General features: G+C 39.7%; 1 protein-coding gene across 14 annotated transcripts in view; it reads left to right on the forward strand.

The window, feature by feature from the left end:
- The window catches only part of TNRC6B (trinucleotide repeat containing adaptor 6B), a 259,882-nt gene that overhangs the window by 177,335 nt on the left and 67,454 nt on the right, over positions 1 to 15,093 (forward strand). For all 14 annotated transcript variants that reach the window (XR_009338497.2, XM_059081027.2, XM_067010245.1 and 11 more), the window contains one exon: positions 9,016 to 9,037. Coding sequence is in view for 13 of the 14 variants with exons in the window: in XM_059081027.2 (XP_058937010.1) it covers positions 9,016 to 9,037 (22 nt within the window). In the remaining variant the exon portion in view is untranslated. The remainder of the gene's footprint in view (positions 1 to 9,015; positions 9,038 to 15,093) is intronic.

The raw sequence follows: 15,093 nt of genomic DNA on the forward strand, positions 1-15,093 counted from the left end.
CTGCGCCACCAGTGAAGCCCCAAGGCTTTCTTTCTTTAGGGCATTCACATGTCATCTACTAAATTGGTACAAAAATTGGATTTTGCAGTCTGTGGGAATATGTGGTTATAAGCTGGCCACTGGGGAACTTGAACAAAGGCTGGTTACAAGAAGGTGCCGAATAGAGTGATTGTTTTAGGCAATGTACAGTTCATCGTCATTCTTCACATATATAACAATGTTTTTTAACCTGAAATGTGAGTACTAGAAGTGATTAATAAAATGTGCATCTGTAAACCTTCGCTGTGGATCCTACTAATAAGAAAAATGATTTAAAATAAGAGATGGTGTGGATTTATTCGAGAGTGAATTGGGATTATTTATGCAGAGAATTTCATATATACAGCTGGACAGTCTCCCCCGTGTACTTGGATCTGCATTAAGAACTGGTTTAAGAGTTACAGCAAAGAGGAAAATCACCATAAATGAAATTTCAAATGGTTAATTATGAACAATAAAAATTCACTCATTTTTGTTCAGAAATGTTCTAGATTGGCTGACACAGGATCTAGGCTTAACACATGGCCTTTGATATTGTTTTAGCATACTGAACCATTGTGTAATTTCAGAATTAGATTCTGATTTAGCACTTTTAAGGAGAGAGCACAAAGCTCACCATGTGACTGTCTTAGTGGTTTCTGACCTCTCTGTAGAGACAGCACCTCAAGTAGGAGGCATAAAATGTGCTATAATGCAAAGAATGGTAGAGAATGTGCCAGAGGTTCTATAATGGGGTCATTCATTCAGTCAGCAAACATTTGTGGTGCCTCTTCTTAGTGCTTCCACGTCTTTCTCTCAGCCTACCCCATTGCTTTACAATCATCTCTTTCTGTCTACCCCATTAGACTGGCTCTTAAGTTTCTCGAGTCTATTCATATTTGTATTTCCAGTAACTAGGACAGTACCCAGTGCAAAAGTGTTACTCAAAAAAATGTTTGTTTAATAAGTGAATGGGGATGGCGGAGTCAAGATGGCATACTAGGAGGATGTGGAATTCATATCTCCTCACAACTAGGGCACCTACCAGGCACCAGTGGGAGACCACGGACACCTAAGGGGACGGGAGGAACCCCCAGCAATGGGCTTGCAGGATCTTGGTTCCCAGGCCAGAGGTCGGGCCCGAGCTCCTGTGGTGGGAGCTCCGAGTCCAAACCACTGGACTAACAGAGAACCTCAGACCCCAGGGAATATCAGTCGGAGTGAGGCCTCCCAGAGGTCCTCATCTCAGCACCAAGATGCAGCACTATCCCACTGCCTGCAAACTCCAGTGCTGGATGTCTCAGACCAAACAACCAGTAAGACAGGAATACAGCACCACCCATCAAAAAAAAAAAAAAAGAAACGACAAAAAAATATGTTACAGATGAAGGAGAGAGGTAAAAACCTACAAGACCAAATGTAGACGAAATAGGCAACCTACCTGAAAAAGAATTCAGAGTAATGATAGTAAAGATGATCTAAAATCTCAGAAACAGAATGGAGAAAATACAAGAAACATTTAACAAGGATCAAGAAGAACTAAAGAGCAAACAAACAGTGATGAACAACACAATTACTGAAATTAAAAATACTGTAGAAGGAATCAATAACAGGATAACTGAGGCAGAAGAATGGATAAGTGAACTGGAAGATAAAATGGTGGAAATAACTGCCAGGGAACAGATTAAAGAAAAAAGAATGAAAAGAATTGAGGACAGTCTCAGAGACCTCTGGGACAACATTAAATGCACCAACATTCAAATTATAGGCGTCTCAGAAGAAGAGAAAAAGAAAGGGTCTGAGAAAATATTTGAAGAGATTATAGTCGAAAACTTCCCTAACATGGGAAAGGAAATAGTCAGTCAAGTCCAGGAAGCACAGAGAGTACCATACAGGATAAACCCAAAGAGAAACACTCTGAGACACATATTAATCAAACTATCAAAAACTAAATAAAAGAAAAAATATTAAAAGCAGCAAAGAAAAAGCAACAAATAACATATAAGGGAATCCCCATAAGGTTAACAGCTGATTTTTCAGCAGAAACCCTGCAAGCCAGAAGGGAGTGGCAGGACATATTTAAAGTGAGGGAAGGGAAAAATCTACAACCAAGATTACTCTACCCAGCAAGGATCTCATTCAGATTCGATGGAGAAATTAAAACCTTTACAGATAAGCAAAAGTTAAGAGAATTCAGCACCACCAAACCAGCTTTACAACAAATGCTAAAGGAACTTCTCTAGGCATGAAACACAGGAGAAGGAAAAGACCTACAATAACAAACCCAAAACAATTAAGAAAATGGTAATAGGAACATACATATCGATAATTACCTTAAATGTAAATAGATTGGATGCTCCAACCAAAAGACATAGACTGGCTGAATGGATACAAAAACAAGACCCATATATATGCTATCTACAAGAGACCCACTTCAGACCTAGGACACATACAGACTGAAAGTGAGGGGATGGAAAAAGATATTCCATGCAAATGGAAATGAAAAGAAAGCTGGAGTAGCAATTCTCATATCAGACAAAATAGACTTTAAAATAAAGACTATTACAAGAGACAAAGAAGGACACTACATAATGATCAAGGGATCAATCTAAGAAGATATAACAATTGTAAATATTTATGTTCCCAACATAGGAGCACCTCAATACATAAGGCAAATGCTAACAGCCATAAAAGGGGAAATTGACAGTAACACAGTCATAGTAGGGGACTTCTAACACCCCTTCACCAGTGAACAGATCATCCAAAATGAAAATAAGTAAGGAAACACAAGCTTTAAATGATACATTACAGAAGATGGACTTAATTGATATTTATAGGACATTCCATTCAAAAACAACAGAATACACTTTCTTCTCAAGTGCTCATGGAACATTCTCCAAGATAGATCATATCTTGGGTCACAAATCAAACCTTGGTAAATTTAAGAAAATTGAAATCGTATCAAGTATCTTTTCCAACCACAACGCTATGAGACTAGATATCAATTACAGGAAAAATATCTGTAAAAAAATACAAAAACCTGAAGGCTACACAGTACACTGCTAAATAACCAAGAGATCACTGAAGAAATCAAAGAGGAAATTAAAAAGTACCTAGAAACACGTGACAATGAAAACACAACAACAAAAACCTATGGGATGCAGCAAAAGCAGTTCTAAGAGGAAAGTTTATAGCAATACAATCCTACCTCAAGAAAGAAATATCTCAAATAAACAACCTAACCTTACACCTAAAGCAACTAGAGAAAGTAGAACAAAAAAACTCCCAAGTTAGCAGAAGGAAAGAAATCATAAAGATCAGTCCAGAAATAAGTGAAAAAGAAATGAAGGAAACAATAGCAAAGATCAGTAAAACTAAAAGCTGGTTCTTTAAGAAGATAAACCAAATTGATAAACAGTTAGCCAGACTCATCAAGACAAAAAGGGCGAAGATTCAAATCAACAGAATTAGAAATGAAAACAGAAGAGAGAGTAACAGCTGACACTGCAGAAATGCAAAAGGTCATGAGAGATTACTACAAGCAACTATATGCCAATAAAATGGACAACCTGGGAGAAATGGATAAAGTCTTAGAAAAGCACAACCTTCTGAGACTGAACCAGGAAGAGACAGAAAATATAAACAAACCATTCACAAGCACTGAAATTGAAACTGTGATTAAAAATCTTCCAACAGACAAAAGCCCAGGACCAGATAGCTTCACAGGCAAGTTCTATCAAACATTTAGAGAAGAGTTAACACCTATCCTTCTCAAACTCTTCCAAAGTATAGCAGAGGGAGGAACACTCCCAAACTCATTCTACTAGACCGCCATCACCCTGGTACCAAAACCAGATAAAGATGTCACAGAAAAAGAGAACTACAGATCAATATCTCTGATGAACATAGGTGCAAAAATCCTCAACAAAATACTAGCAAACAGAATCCAACAACACATTAAAAGGATCATACACCATGATCAAGTGGGATTTATCCCAGGGATGCAAGGATTCTTCAATATATGCAAATCAATCAATGTGATACACCATATTAACAAATTGAAGGATAAAAACCATATGATCATCTCAATAGATGCAGAAAAAGCTTTTGAAAAAGTTCAACATCCATTTATGATTAAAAACTCCCCAGAAAGTAGGCATAGAGGGAACCTACGTCAACAGAATAAAGGCCATATATGACAAACCCACAGGCAACATCGTTCTCAATGGTGAAAAACTGAAACCATTTCCTCTAAGATCAGGAACAGGACAAAGTGGCCCACTCTCACCACTGTTATTCAACATAGTTTTGGAAGTTTTAGCCACAGCAGTCAGAGAAGAAATAAAGGAATCCAAATCAGATAAGAAAAAGTAAAACTGTCACTGTTTGCAGATGACATGATACTATACGTAGAGAATCCTAAACATGCTACCAGAAACCTACTAGAGCTAATCAGTGAATTTCGTAGGATACAAAATTAATGTACGTTATCTCTTGCATTCCTATACACTAATGATGAAAAATCTGGAAGAGAAATTAAGGAAACACTCCCATTTACCATTGCAACAAAAGAATAAAATACCTAGGAATAAACCTACCTAAGGAGACAAAAAAACTGTATGCAGAAAACTCTAAGACACTGATGAAAGAAATTAAAGATGATACAAACAGATGGCGAGAAATACTATGTTCTTGGATTGGAAGAATCAACATTGTGAAAATGACTCTACTACCCAAAGCAATCTACAGATTCAATGCAATCCCTATCAAACTACCAGTGGCATTTTTCACAGAATTAGAACAAAAAATTGCACAATTTGTATGGAAACACAAAAGACCCCGAATAGCCAAAGCAATCTTGAGAAAGAAAAACGGAGCTGGAGGAATCAGGCTCCCTGACTTCAGACTATACTGCACAGCTACAGTAATCAAGAAAGTATGGCACTGGCACAGAAACAGAAATATAGATCAATGGAACAGGACAGAAAGCCCAGAGATAAACCCACGCACCTATAGTCACCATATCTTTGATAAAGGAGGCAAGAATATACAATGGAGAAAAGACAGCCTCTTCAATAAGTGGTGTTGGGAAAACTGGACAGCTACATGTAAAAGAATGAAATTAGAACACTCCCTAACACCATACACAAAAATAAACTCAAAATGGGTTAAAGACCTAAATATAAGGCCAAACACTATCAAACTCTTAGAGGAAAACATAGGCAGAACACTCCATGACATATATCACAGCAAGATCCTTTTTGGCCCACCTCCTAGAGAAATGGAAATAAAAACAAAAATAAGCAAATGGGACCTAATGAAACTTAAAAGCTTTTGCCCAGCAAAGGAAACAATAAGCAAGACGAAAAGACAACCCTCAAAATGGGAGAAAATATTTGCAAATGAAGCAGCCGACAAAGGATTAATCTCTAAAATATACAAGCAGCTCATGCAGCTCAATATCAAAAAAACAAAACAACCCAATGCAAAAATGGGCAGAAGACCTAAATAGACATTTCTCCAAAGAAGATATACAGATTGCCAACAAATACATGAAAAGATGTTCAACATCACTAATCATTAGAGAAACACAAATCAAAACTACAATGAGCTATCACCTCACAACGGTCAGAATGGCCATCATCAAAAAATGTACAAAGAATAAATGCTGGAGAGGTTGTGAAGAAAAGGGAACCCTCTTGCACTGTTGGTGGGAATGTAAGTTGGTACAGCCACTATGGAGAACAGTATGGAGGTTCCTTTAAAAACTAAAAATAGAACTACCATATGACCAAGCAATCCCACTACTGGGCATATACCCTGAGAAAACCATAATTCAAAAAGAATCATGTACCACAGTGTCCATTGCAGCACTGTTTACAGTAGCCAGGACATGGAAGCAACCTAAGTGGCCATCGACAGATGAATGGATAAAGAAGATGTGGCACATATATACAATGGAATACTACTCAGCCATAAAAAGAAACGAAATTGAGTGATTTGTAGTTAGGTGACTGGACCTAGAGTCTGTCATACAGAGTGGAGTAAGTCAGAAAGAGAAAAACAAATACCATATGCTAACACATATATATGGAATCTTTAAAAAGAAAAAAAAAAGTTCTGATGAACCTAGGGGCAGGACACGAATAAAGACACAGATGTAGAGAATGGGCTTGAGGACACGGGGAGGGGTAAGTGTAAACTGGGACGAAGTGAGAGAGTAGCATTGACATATATACAGTACCAAATGTAGATAGCTGGTAAGAAGCAGCTGTGTGGCACAGGGAGATCAGCTCCGTGCTTTGCGACCACCTAGAGGGGTGGGATAGGGAGGCTGGGAGGGAGGTGCAAGAGAGAGGGGATATGGGGATATATGTATGCATATAGCTGATTCACTTTTTTATACAGCAGAAACTAGCACAACACTGTAAAGCAATTATACTCTGATAAAGATGTTTAAAAAAACAAAAAAAGAAGTGAATGGTCGGGACTTCCCTGGTGGTGCAGTGGTCGAGAATCTGCCTGCCAGTGCAGGGCACATGGGTTCGATCCCTGTTCTGGGAAGATCCGACATGCTGTGGAGCAAGTAAGCCCGTGCGCCACAACTACTGAGCCTGCTCTCTAGAGCCTGTGTGCTGCAACTACTAAAGTCTGTGTGCCTAGAGCCCATGCTCCACAATAAGAGAAGCCACTGCAATGAGAAGCCTGCACACCGCAATGAAGAGTAGCCCCCACTCGCAGCAACGAAGACCCAACACAGCCATAAATAAATAAACAAATAAATAAATAAATGTATTAAAAAAATAAGTGAATGGTCAAGAATGGATGATGGCAACATAATTTTCCTGAAGAGCTGACTTTTATTTAGCTAAATTAAGTTATTTCTACATAGAAATTAAGCACGAGCTTCTTTTCCATTATGCTCAGTGGTTATGGCGGTTTGCTCTTTCTAGAACTGTCCCTGAGTAAACTGTCAGATTTCACTCATGAGAGAGGTGTCAGAGAAGGATTTCACTCACATTCGTTAGTCTGCTGCTGCTAAAGAATCATTGTTTAGTGTTGGCAGAACATATGTTTTGATCATCCAGCTTTTCACCGCCTGGGGGCAGCTCTTAACAGAGCCCACATTATAAGACACATTTGACATTAGTTGTGTTTGTTGCTTACAGCTAGGGAATGCATTGACTTCCTGTATAACTGATCTTCCAAATGGCACTGTAAGAAGTATTTACAGTGGTATAAATCTTCATTTGCCTTAAGGAATTGGTATGTGGATACAAATCAGTTCATTCTTCGATATGTGGGCTTATTGAAAAACTATACACTAGAATTGAGCTCTGTAACAGTTAGTACTGGGAAACACATTCATTTTAAGAGGCTGCCTACCACAGATTCAGTACAGCAGAATTAGCTTGTCTTTTAATGCAAGAATGTAAGAAACACTCCAGGAGGTCATCCAAGTGGATTGTTTTAACTCAGTGGTGTGCTGGAATCCATTTTTTTGTTGTTGTTGTTGGGGGTAGGAGTTTATTAATTAATTTATTTATTTTTGCTGTGTTGGGTCTTCGTTTCTGTGCCAGGGCTTTCTCCAGTCGTGGCAAGCAGGGGCCACTCTTCATCGCGGTGCGCGGGCCTCTCACTGTCACGGCCTCTCTTGTTGAGGAGCACAGGCTCCAGACGCGCAGGCTCAGTAGTTGTGGCTCACGGGTCTAGTTGCTCCGCGGCATGTGGGATCTTCCCAGACCAGGGCCCGAACCCATTTCCCCTGCATTAGCAGGCAGATTCTCAACCACTGCGCCACCAGGGAAGCCCCTGGAATCCATTTTGAAGGGGCTGGTTAGCCACAGGACAGACCTTCCAAAGATGACCATGTTTTCATGAACACCCAAAGCAGTAACTTAGCATGATTACCAGCCACAAATAATTAAACCTCTTCTATATGAATATTTTTTGTTACAGAAGTCAGAGAACTAATATAAAAATCTTTTTTTGAAGATTAACAATTGGGAAAAGGGGGTCAAAATAACCCATGATCTCAATAATGTGATTTAACCCCTATTGGAATTCTGGTGCATTTCCTTTGGAATATTTTTCTTATTCATGACCTTTTGTGGTTTTGCTTAAATATTATAGGGCATGTATAATTAGATGCTCTCCTTTATTTTCCCCTTAGTAGCAGAAGCAGTTTTCCGTGTGGCTCCTAGTCATCATTTCCAAACTCTCCAAAAACCCGCTATTATATTCAGCATATCCAACATTTTAAGTTAATCACTTCCAGAAATGTATTAGTTACTATATAAAGAAATACTTTCAACAAAGCAATCTGTATTTGTTCAAAATTTATATATTTCAATCTTATTCAATATTTCTCTGTTTCACATTATTTTCTATAAACTTTGATAATAATAACAGTTATTAAGCATTGGTGTCAGATATCTGATTTAATCCTTAGAGCATCCTTTTCTGCAAAGGAGATACTGTTATTATCTTCATTCAAAAGGTAAATTAAAAACTGAGATCGCGCAGCCAGGAAGCAGCATAGCTTGGTTTTGAATCCAGCTTTCCTACCGTGATCTCTGAGCATGGCCCCTTAAACTTTGCTTTCTAGATTTGAAGTGAAGTGTTTGAGTCCATACTCATAGGTAGATCTTTTTGTCTTTGTGGTTAACTTTGTTTCTGGGCCTCATCCATTTGCTTTTCTCTAGTCATTGCAGTCCGAATGGGAAATAGCATTCCCAGTGCAAGGACCTCACTTAACGAGAGCAGAATGCTTTTTTGTCTTAATTTTTAGAATCTTTCATAATGATGGTCATGTAAGTTATAGCTGGACATATGGCCATTGTCTTTAGAAGGATGTCTGAACTGACTTTTTCTGAATTTTAGGTATGCCTATGTATGTGACACCTTGAATTACTAATATTAGAATTAAAGTAGTCTTACAATACAATACAGAATTAGAAAGCAAGTCTCATTTACTTACGTCTCTTTATTTTGCAGGTCACGGAACAAAAAACCAAAGGTAAGATTTTTTTTTTTTCTTCCTTTTTAGATTTATCCTCTTTTGTGTTTAGATTTTACACTTTGCTGATTCAGCTACCAATCCACTTGATTCGTGAGAGTGGGTGTAGAGTAATTAAGGTTGGCTGTTTGCAGTCACTGAAGAGCAGTAATGACAAATTAAAAGTACTTAGCGTTTCTAGTTGGCCTTACATTTTTGGGGAGGCAAGAGAGATTAGACAGTGTAGTTTTGAAAGTAAAGAGGTCATGATTTTGAACTGAACCTTTTCAACATTCTTCTTAGAACGATAGCAAAAGCCACACACTGGTCCCTACTCCACAGGGTTGTTAACCGCCTTGGTCCATGACAGTCACTGAGTCTGAAAACGAGTGTTATATTTAGGATGCTCACGCTCTCTTCTGAAGTAGAGCCTGGAATATGCTTTTAAATAAAGATAATGATGCACTTTCACTCTTACAAAATTGTGACGTGTTGTAAACAGAAGCCAGAGGTCCCTGAGGTCCTCCTCGACCTCTAATGGTCTGCGTGTATTCAGTTCTTTCTCTTCTGTTCATTTTGATTATGCAGTCTTGCATAATCAGTGGTCATACTTTTTGGTCAGTTCTCCTTAAGAATGGGAGAGACAATTCCTTGAGACCAGTGTTGTAACTCCTAACCTCACCCGCTTAAATATGTTGTTCTCTGCTAGCATATGCATTAGAATCATTTGCATAGACTTGTCAAAACACGCAAGCCCAGTCTCCTCCCAAACCTCCATGGTCCCAGGCCACAGCCCTAGCAGATCGATGTATTTAGGGAAGCTCTGCAGGTGACCACAGTATATGTCCCAGGTTGAGGACCACTGCCCTGGATGAAGGGAATCAGATGTGATTCATGATAACATGGGGGAAGATAAGGGTCATGGAGAGGCCAAGGCTTGATGGGAGGTTCTCTAATGACTGGTTTCTTCATTGTTTTGTTGAGTTTTATTGGACCACCAGGCCAAAATGTGTCACACAGTGATGAAAGACTAATAAAGATGGTACTAGTTTCTTAGGAAACTTAGTTCTGGAAAACAAATTCTCAGATGAGTAGACATTACTGCCATGTATTTCTAATCAAAAAGCATTTCAAAGAGAATATAGTCTGGAACTTTGTAGTGATTTATAAAATAAACTGAGAGAAACTATTAGCTGTAATTATTTTAATTAGTTAGAGAGAACAGTATTCTCCCCTTGTACTTCCAGCCAGTTTCTAACCCAGAGGTAGGCATTATTTTGGAAGTATCTCTATAAATTACTTGTTTGAAATATAAATTATACTTTACCATAGAAATAGAGTTATTGATAGTAGAACAGTATCCATATTTTCTAAACCAGTATACTGTCTAGGAAAGGATTTTGGCATATAAGTATATTTATAGGACTTTTTGTTGATTTCGAGGACAACAGATGAGAAAATTGGCATTTTCCTAAAAAATCTAGACTCTGTGGTTGCTGGAACCACAGTGGTTGGGTTCCTGGGCCTGGCCACAGTTCTTAATACTTGCGACTCCAAGGACCAGTTGAGCTGTCGAAATAAGCTGCTCTGTACGTTAAGTGGTATTTCTATTGGAAAACTGAAAATCTGTTAGAGTTTTCTTTTTTTTTTAATTTTTTTATTTGTACCAGGTCTCTTCTCAGAATCACATTCCTCTTTTCTCTGCCAAAGCCTTAAAAATTAAACTTTCTTTTTTACTTACTACCAAAGTTTCCCTCCATTTAGGGTTTTTCTCATACCTACCATAAAATGGAATACAGTTTCACAGTTTCCATACCCCCTTATTGCCACCACCCTCCCACTCAAAAATTAAAATAATCCTGAAGTGAGCTGAGATCCTGTTTTGGGTCTCATAAGGGATTTAATTGTTAGAACTGGGGAATAAAAATTGTCCCTGAGGTATGTTAGAACATAAGTAGAAGGAGGCCCTGATCTTCTACCTTTTTTATCCCATTTTACAGCCACATCTTCATCTTTGTTCCCAAGAGCCTGCCTAAATCCCATTCTTCTTCCCACAGCTGATGTTTCTGGGTCCTCTTCCCCTTCCCAAAGATGGTGCCTGCCTCAGGCAGCCTCCCCTTAACTCTGAATCCACCTCTCTTTCCCCAGCAGACCCTATATTTAAAAAAAGACTGTGTTTGTGCCAAGTCTCTGGTTGTACAGAGGACTGAAGTAAGGTTTGTCCGTATTTCAGAGAAAAAGTAAATTCAGCATATTGTCTTTATTTTCCATCATTTAAAAAAAGTGAGAATTTTGGAGAAAACATGACAGGGCTTTCAAGTGGAGGTTAGGTGAAGACATGGGCCAGAGCTGGGCCTACTATTCAAGTAGCAAATAACTAAAAGGCACTTAAGGTAGAAGCTGATCTCTTCCTCTGTTGGATATTGGTCATGGAATCGGACAAGTTTGTGGGATTGATGTAATAGACCAGATTTAACAGGGATGAAGGGTATGATTAGGATTGAAGAAATAGACTATGTAATGGAAGAGTTTGGACATAACCATTTAGCGTTGTTAAAAAGATGTTAGATCTTAGGGTGACAGTTGGCCTAATGGAGGTTATCAGTATGAAATAATCGATTTTTAGAAACTAGCATGACCTTAAGCTGCATTACTGGAAATACAGTATCTAGGCAGGGATTTACAGTTCCTATAATGGGCACCACTCTCTGCAAAGGAACAGAGATCAGCCTCTATGGACCATGAGGAGTTTGGGCCAGAATGGTCAAGGAATTTGAACCTGTGTCACCTCTGGGAGGGTTAAATACTGGAAGGGGGTGGGGAGTGTTTAACTCCCAAGGAATGCTTCCCGCATGGGGAAGCTCTGGTGACCATCTTCAAAGATTTGAAGGGCTCTAGTGCCTGACACTTCGCAGTTCCTTGGTAAATGTCTGTTGGTGAGTCAAAGCAACAGGGAAAAGCTTCCAGCTCAATATAAATTAAAATTTTTAGATATTGCTGTCCAAAGCAGTAATTCATAACCTTTACCCAGTTTGGACACAGCAGAGAAACAGCACTTTCCCATCAGCATACCTGAGGAGATGGACCACTGTTGTACAGTGGCCACAGCTCTGGCTTTTGAGTCCATTCCAGAAGTCATATTACAGTGGGTGCATGGTGCTGGGTGCACTGAATAACTCTGGGTCTACTGTGTTTGATTAGTATTTGAGGCAGGCTTTCTTCCCCCAAGGTCCAACTAGTGCCCATTAGAACGACAGTGAAATCACTAGTCATTTAATGAGGAGAGAGGCTTCCAGGGAGACAGTCTGGACAAAGACCAGTGTGCATTGAGTATGGGGAGTGAGTGGAAGGTAAAGAAATGGAGACAGTGCTTAGAGGTTACCGACCAGTGTTGAGTGTGTGTCAGCCACTCTGTGTCATCAGTCTTTGAGATTTTTTGTATTGCATTGTAACTCATTATTATTCACCAAGAAAATTTTCAGTCTAAATTTTCAGTCTTCTCTAGAGCTTGTTTGTATTTTAACTACTACTTTAAAAACATTTCTAGAAGGGTTTTTTGTTTGTTTGTTTTTGATGTATGGTACCATCAAGGTATTTAAAGAATAAAAATTAATTTAAAAACCAAAACAAAAAGGTGTTTAAAGAAAATAGTTTGTATTGGTCCTACCCGTATAGGAATTTTCTTAAAGAATACTTTTATCTGAAGAAAGAATCTATTGAAGTTTTTCAGAAATAGAGGCAATTAGAAGTTCAGACTGTAAGAAGAGAATGGTATTAAATAATGGCAGCAGGGAAAGGGAAAAGATTCAATCATTAGAGTAATAAATAAATGGCTTTTGGTGGTAAATGAATGGAAATTAGAAAATAGGATACCCAGCATTTTTCACGTCTTTATTTCCCTGATGCAGAGATCATGTTTAAGCCACAGACTTTTTCTCTGGAAAATAAGAAACCGTGCCCTTATTTTGAGCAGCTCATCTTTAGAAATATTTGCACCACAAGCTATTAAAATCACTAAGGTTCAGAAGAGAAGAGGGAGGGCCCATAAATAATTCAGACTTCATCATAATTTCCCTCTCCTCTGTTGCTGCCTGACTTTCTGGAGCATGGCGTGGCACACGCACCGATTCTCATGGCTCTAGTTGGACTTCTGGAAGCAGGTCGGACTGGGCATCCTGCCCAACAGCTGCATTGCTCTCCAGTTAGTGCCTACAGTTGTGACTGGCTTTTTTTTTTTTTTTTTTTTTTTTCCCCCTTTTAAATTTATTTATTTATTTATTTATTTTTGTGGCACGCGGGCCTCTCACTGTTGTGGCCTCTCCCGTTGCGGAGCACAGGCTCCGGACGCGCAGGCTCAGCGGCCATGGCTCACGGGCCCAGCCGCTCCGCGGCATGTGGGATCCTCCCAGACCGGGGCATGAACCCGTGTCCCCTGCATCGGCAGGCGGACTCTCAACCACTGCGCCACCAGGGAAGCCCGTGACTGGCTTTTAAATGTTTAAAATTCTTGAACTTACAGAAATGTGTAATTAAAAAAAAAAAAAAACAATAAGAATTCATTCAAGTCCTGAAACAGTTTGCTCTTAACATGTATCACAGGCAGGCTTTTTCTGACTGTGTCCTAGAGTTTTGAGTGGCTGATCTCCCAGAATAGAGCGCCATGTTGCAAGGAGAGTGGTCGGGCGGCGGTCCTGTTTCATAGTGCCTTCACCGTTTATGATCCGCTCTACCTCTGGTGTGATGGTGGGAAAATGCCTTGAGGAGCTTTTGCAGGGAATCTTGCACAATACACAGTACCCACCAGATTTCTTCGGTTGTGCTATGAATGTTGTAAAGCTAGTCGAACTGATGTTCACATCTCAAGCTCTGTAGACTCTCCTTACCATGTCTTACTCTGTTTCAGAGAAATGAGGGAAGGCATGTAACAAACCTGGTTACCTTGAAGAGGAGATTCTAGCCCTCTTATAGAAGGGTAGCCTTGCAGAAGCATAACTCCTTCTGTCCGAAAAACTAGTTGGGAAGAATCCCGCCAGCCTTTGTCAGCTGCTTGTTTATTCTCATAATAAGAGGAAAGGGGATTGGGAATGCCATGTGCTACGGAATCCTCCAGGCACAGATAGAATATGAATCATTAAATAATTCATCTTTATTCATTCATTATCAGTTATTTATCCACTGGCTGTTATAAGTCATGCAAACGGTACTGTATTAATAATATTAGATAATGACCAATTAATGTTCTTAAGAAATATGTTTATTTACTTATTTATTCATTCATTCATTCATTCATTTATCCTCTGACCTCCCTTCCTTACTAGGAGGCCCAGAACTGCCTCAGAACTGGCTAAAGTTAGACCCAAGCGTTGCTTTTCAGTTCCTTCAGGCTCCTACTCTTTTTTTTTTTTTTTTTCCTGTTACAGTACTCACCAATGTCCAGTGGGTATAGATTGGGCCCCCTGATTTCTGATGACGTATCTCTCTCCTCACAAAGGAGCCAGTTCAACGAGCAACATGCTGGGCCAGCATCACTTCAGTAGTTAGAGCAATACTGCCACCAGGGCTGGCCCTAACGTGACTCTGGGTGTCAAGGATTTGGGCCTGAGAATCATCTGAATTACCAGTCTCAATGATTATTTCTGTATTGCTGCCAGCCTGTATTTGCCAGGTGGATATTCTTGGAGAGGGTAGCAGTCTTTTGGTAAGATGAAGCAAGGGAGGTGCAGATCCAGAGGAACATTCTCTGTAGGGTTCAGGGGAAGCCAAGGGGTCCTGCAGAGCTTCACAGTCGTCTCAATGTTCCAGTACTTCCTGTTTGCCATTGTAAAAGTGAGGGAAAGCCTTAACTATTTAAAGTAGGGCTTCCCTGGTGGCGCAGTGGTTGAGAGTCCGCCTGCCGATGCAGGGGACACGGGTTTGTGGCCCGGTCCAGGAAGATCCCACGTGCCACGGGGCGGCTGGACCCATGAGCCGTGGCCGCTGGGCCTGCGCGTGCGGAGCCTGTGCTCCGCAACGGGAGAGGCCACCACAGTGAGAGGCCCACGTACCGCAAAAATAAATAAATAAATGAATAAATAAAG

Source organism: Kogia breviceps, chromosome 12 (genome assembly GCF_026419965.1).
Source record: "Kogia breviceps isolate mKogBre1 chromosome 12, mKogBre1 haplotype 1, whole genome shotgun sequence".
NCBI classification, from domain to species: Eukaryota; Metazoa; Chordata; class Mammalia; order Artiodactyla; family Physeteridae; genus Kogia; species Kogia breviceps.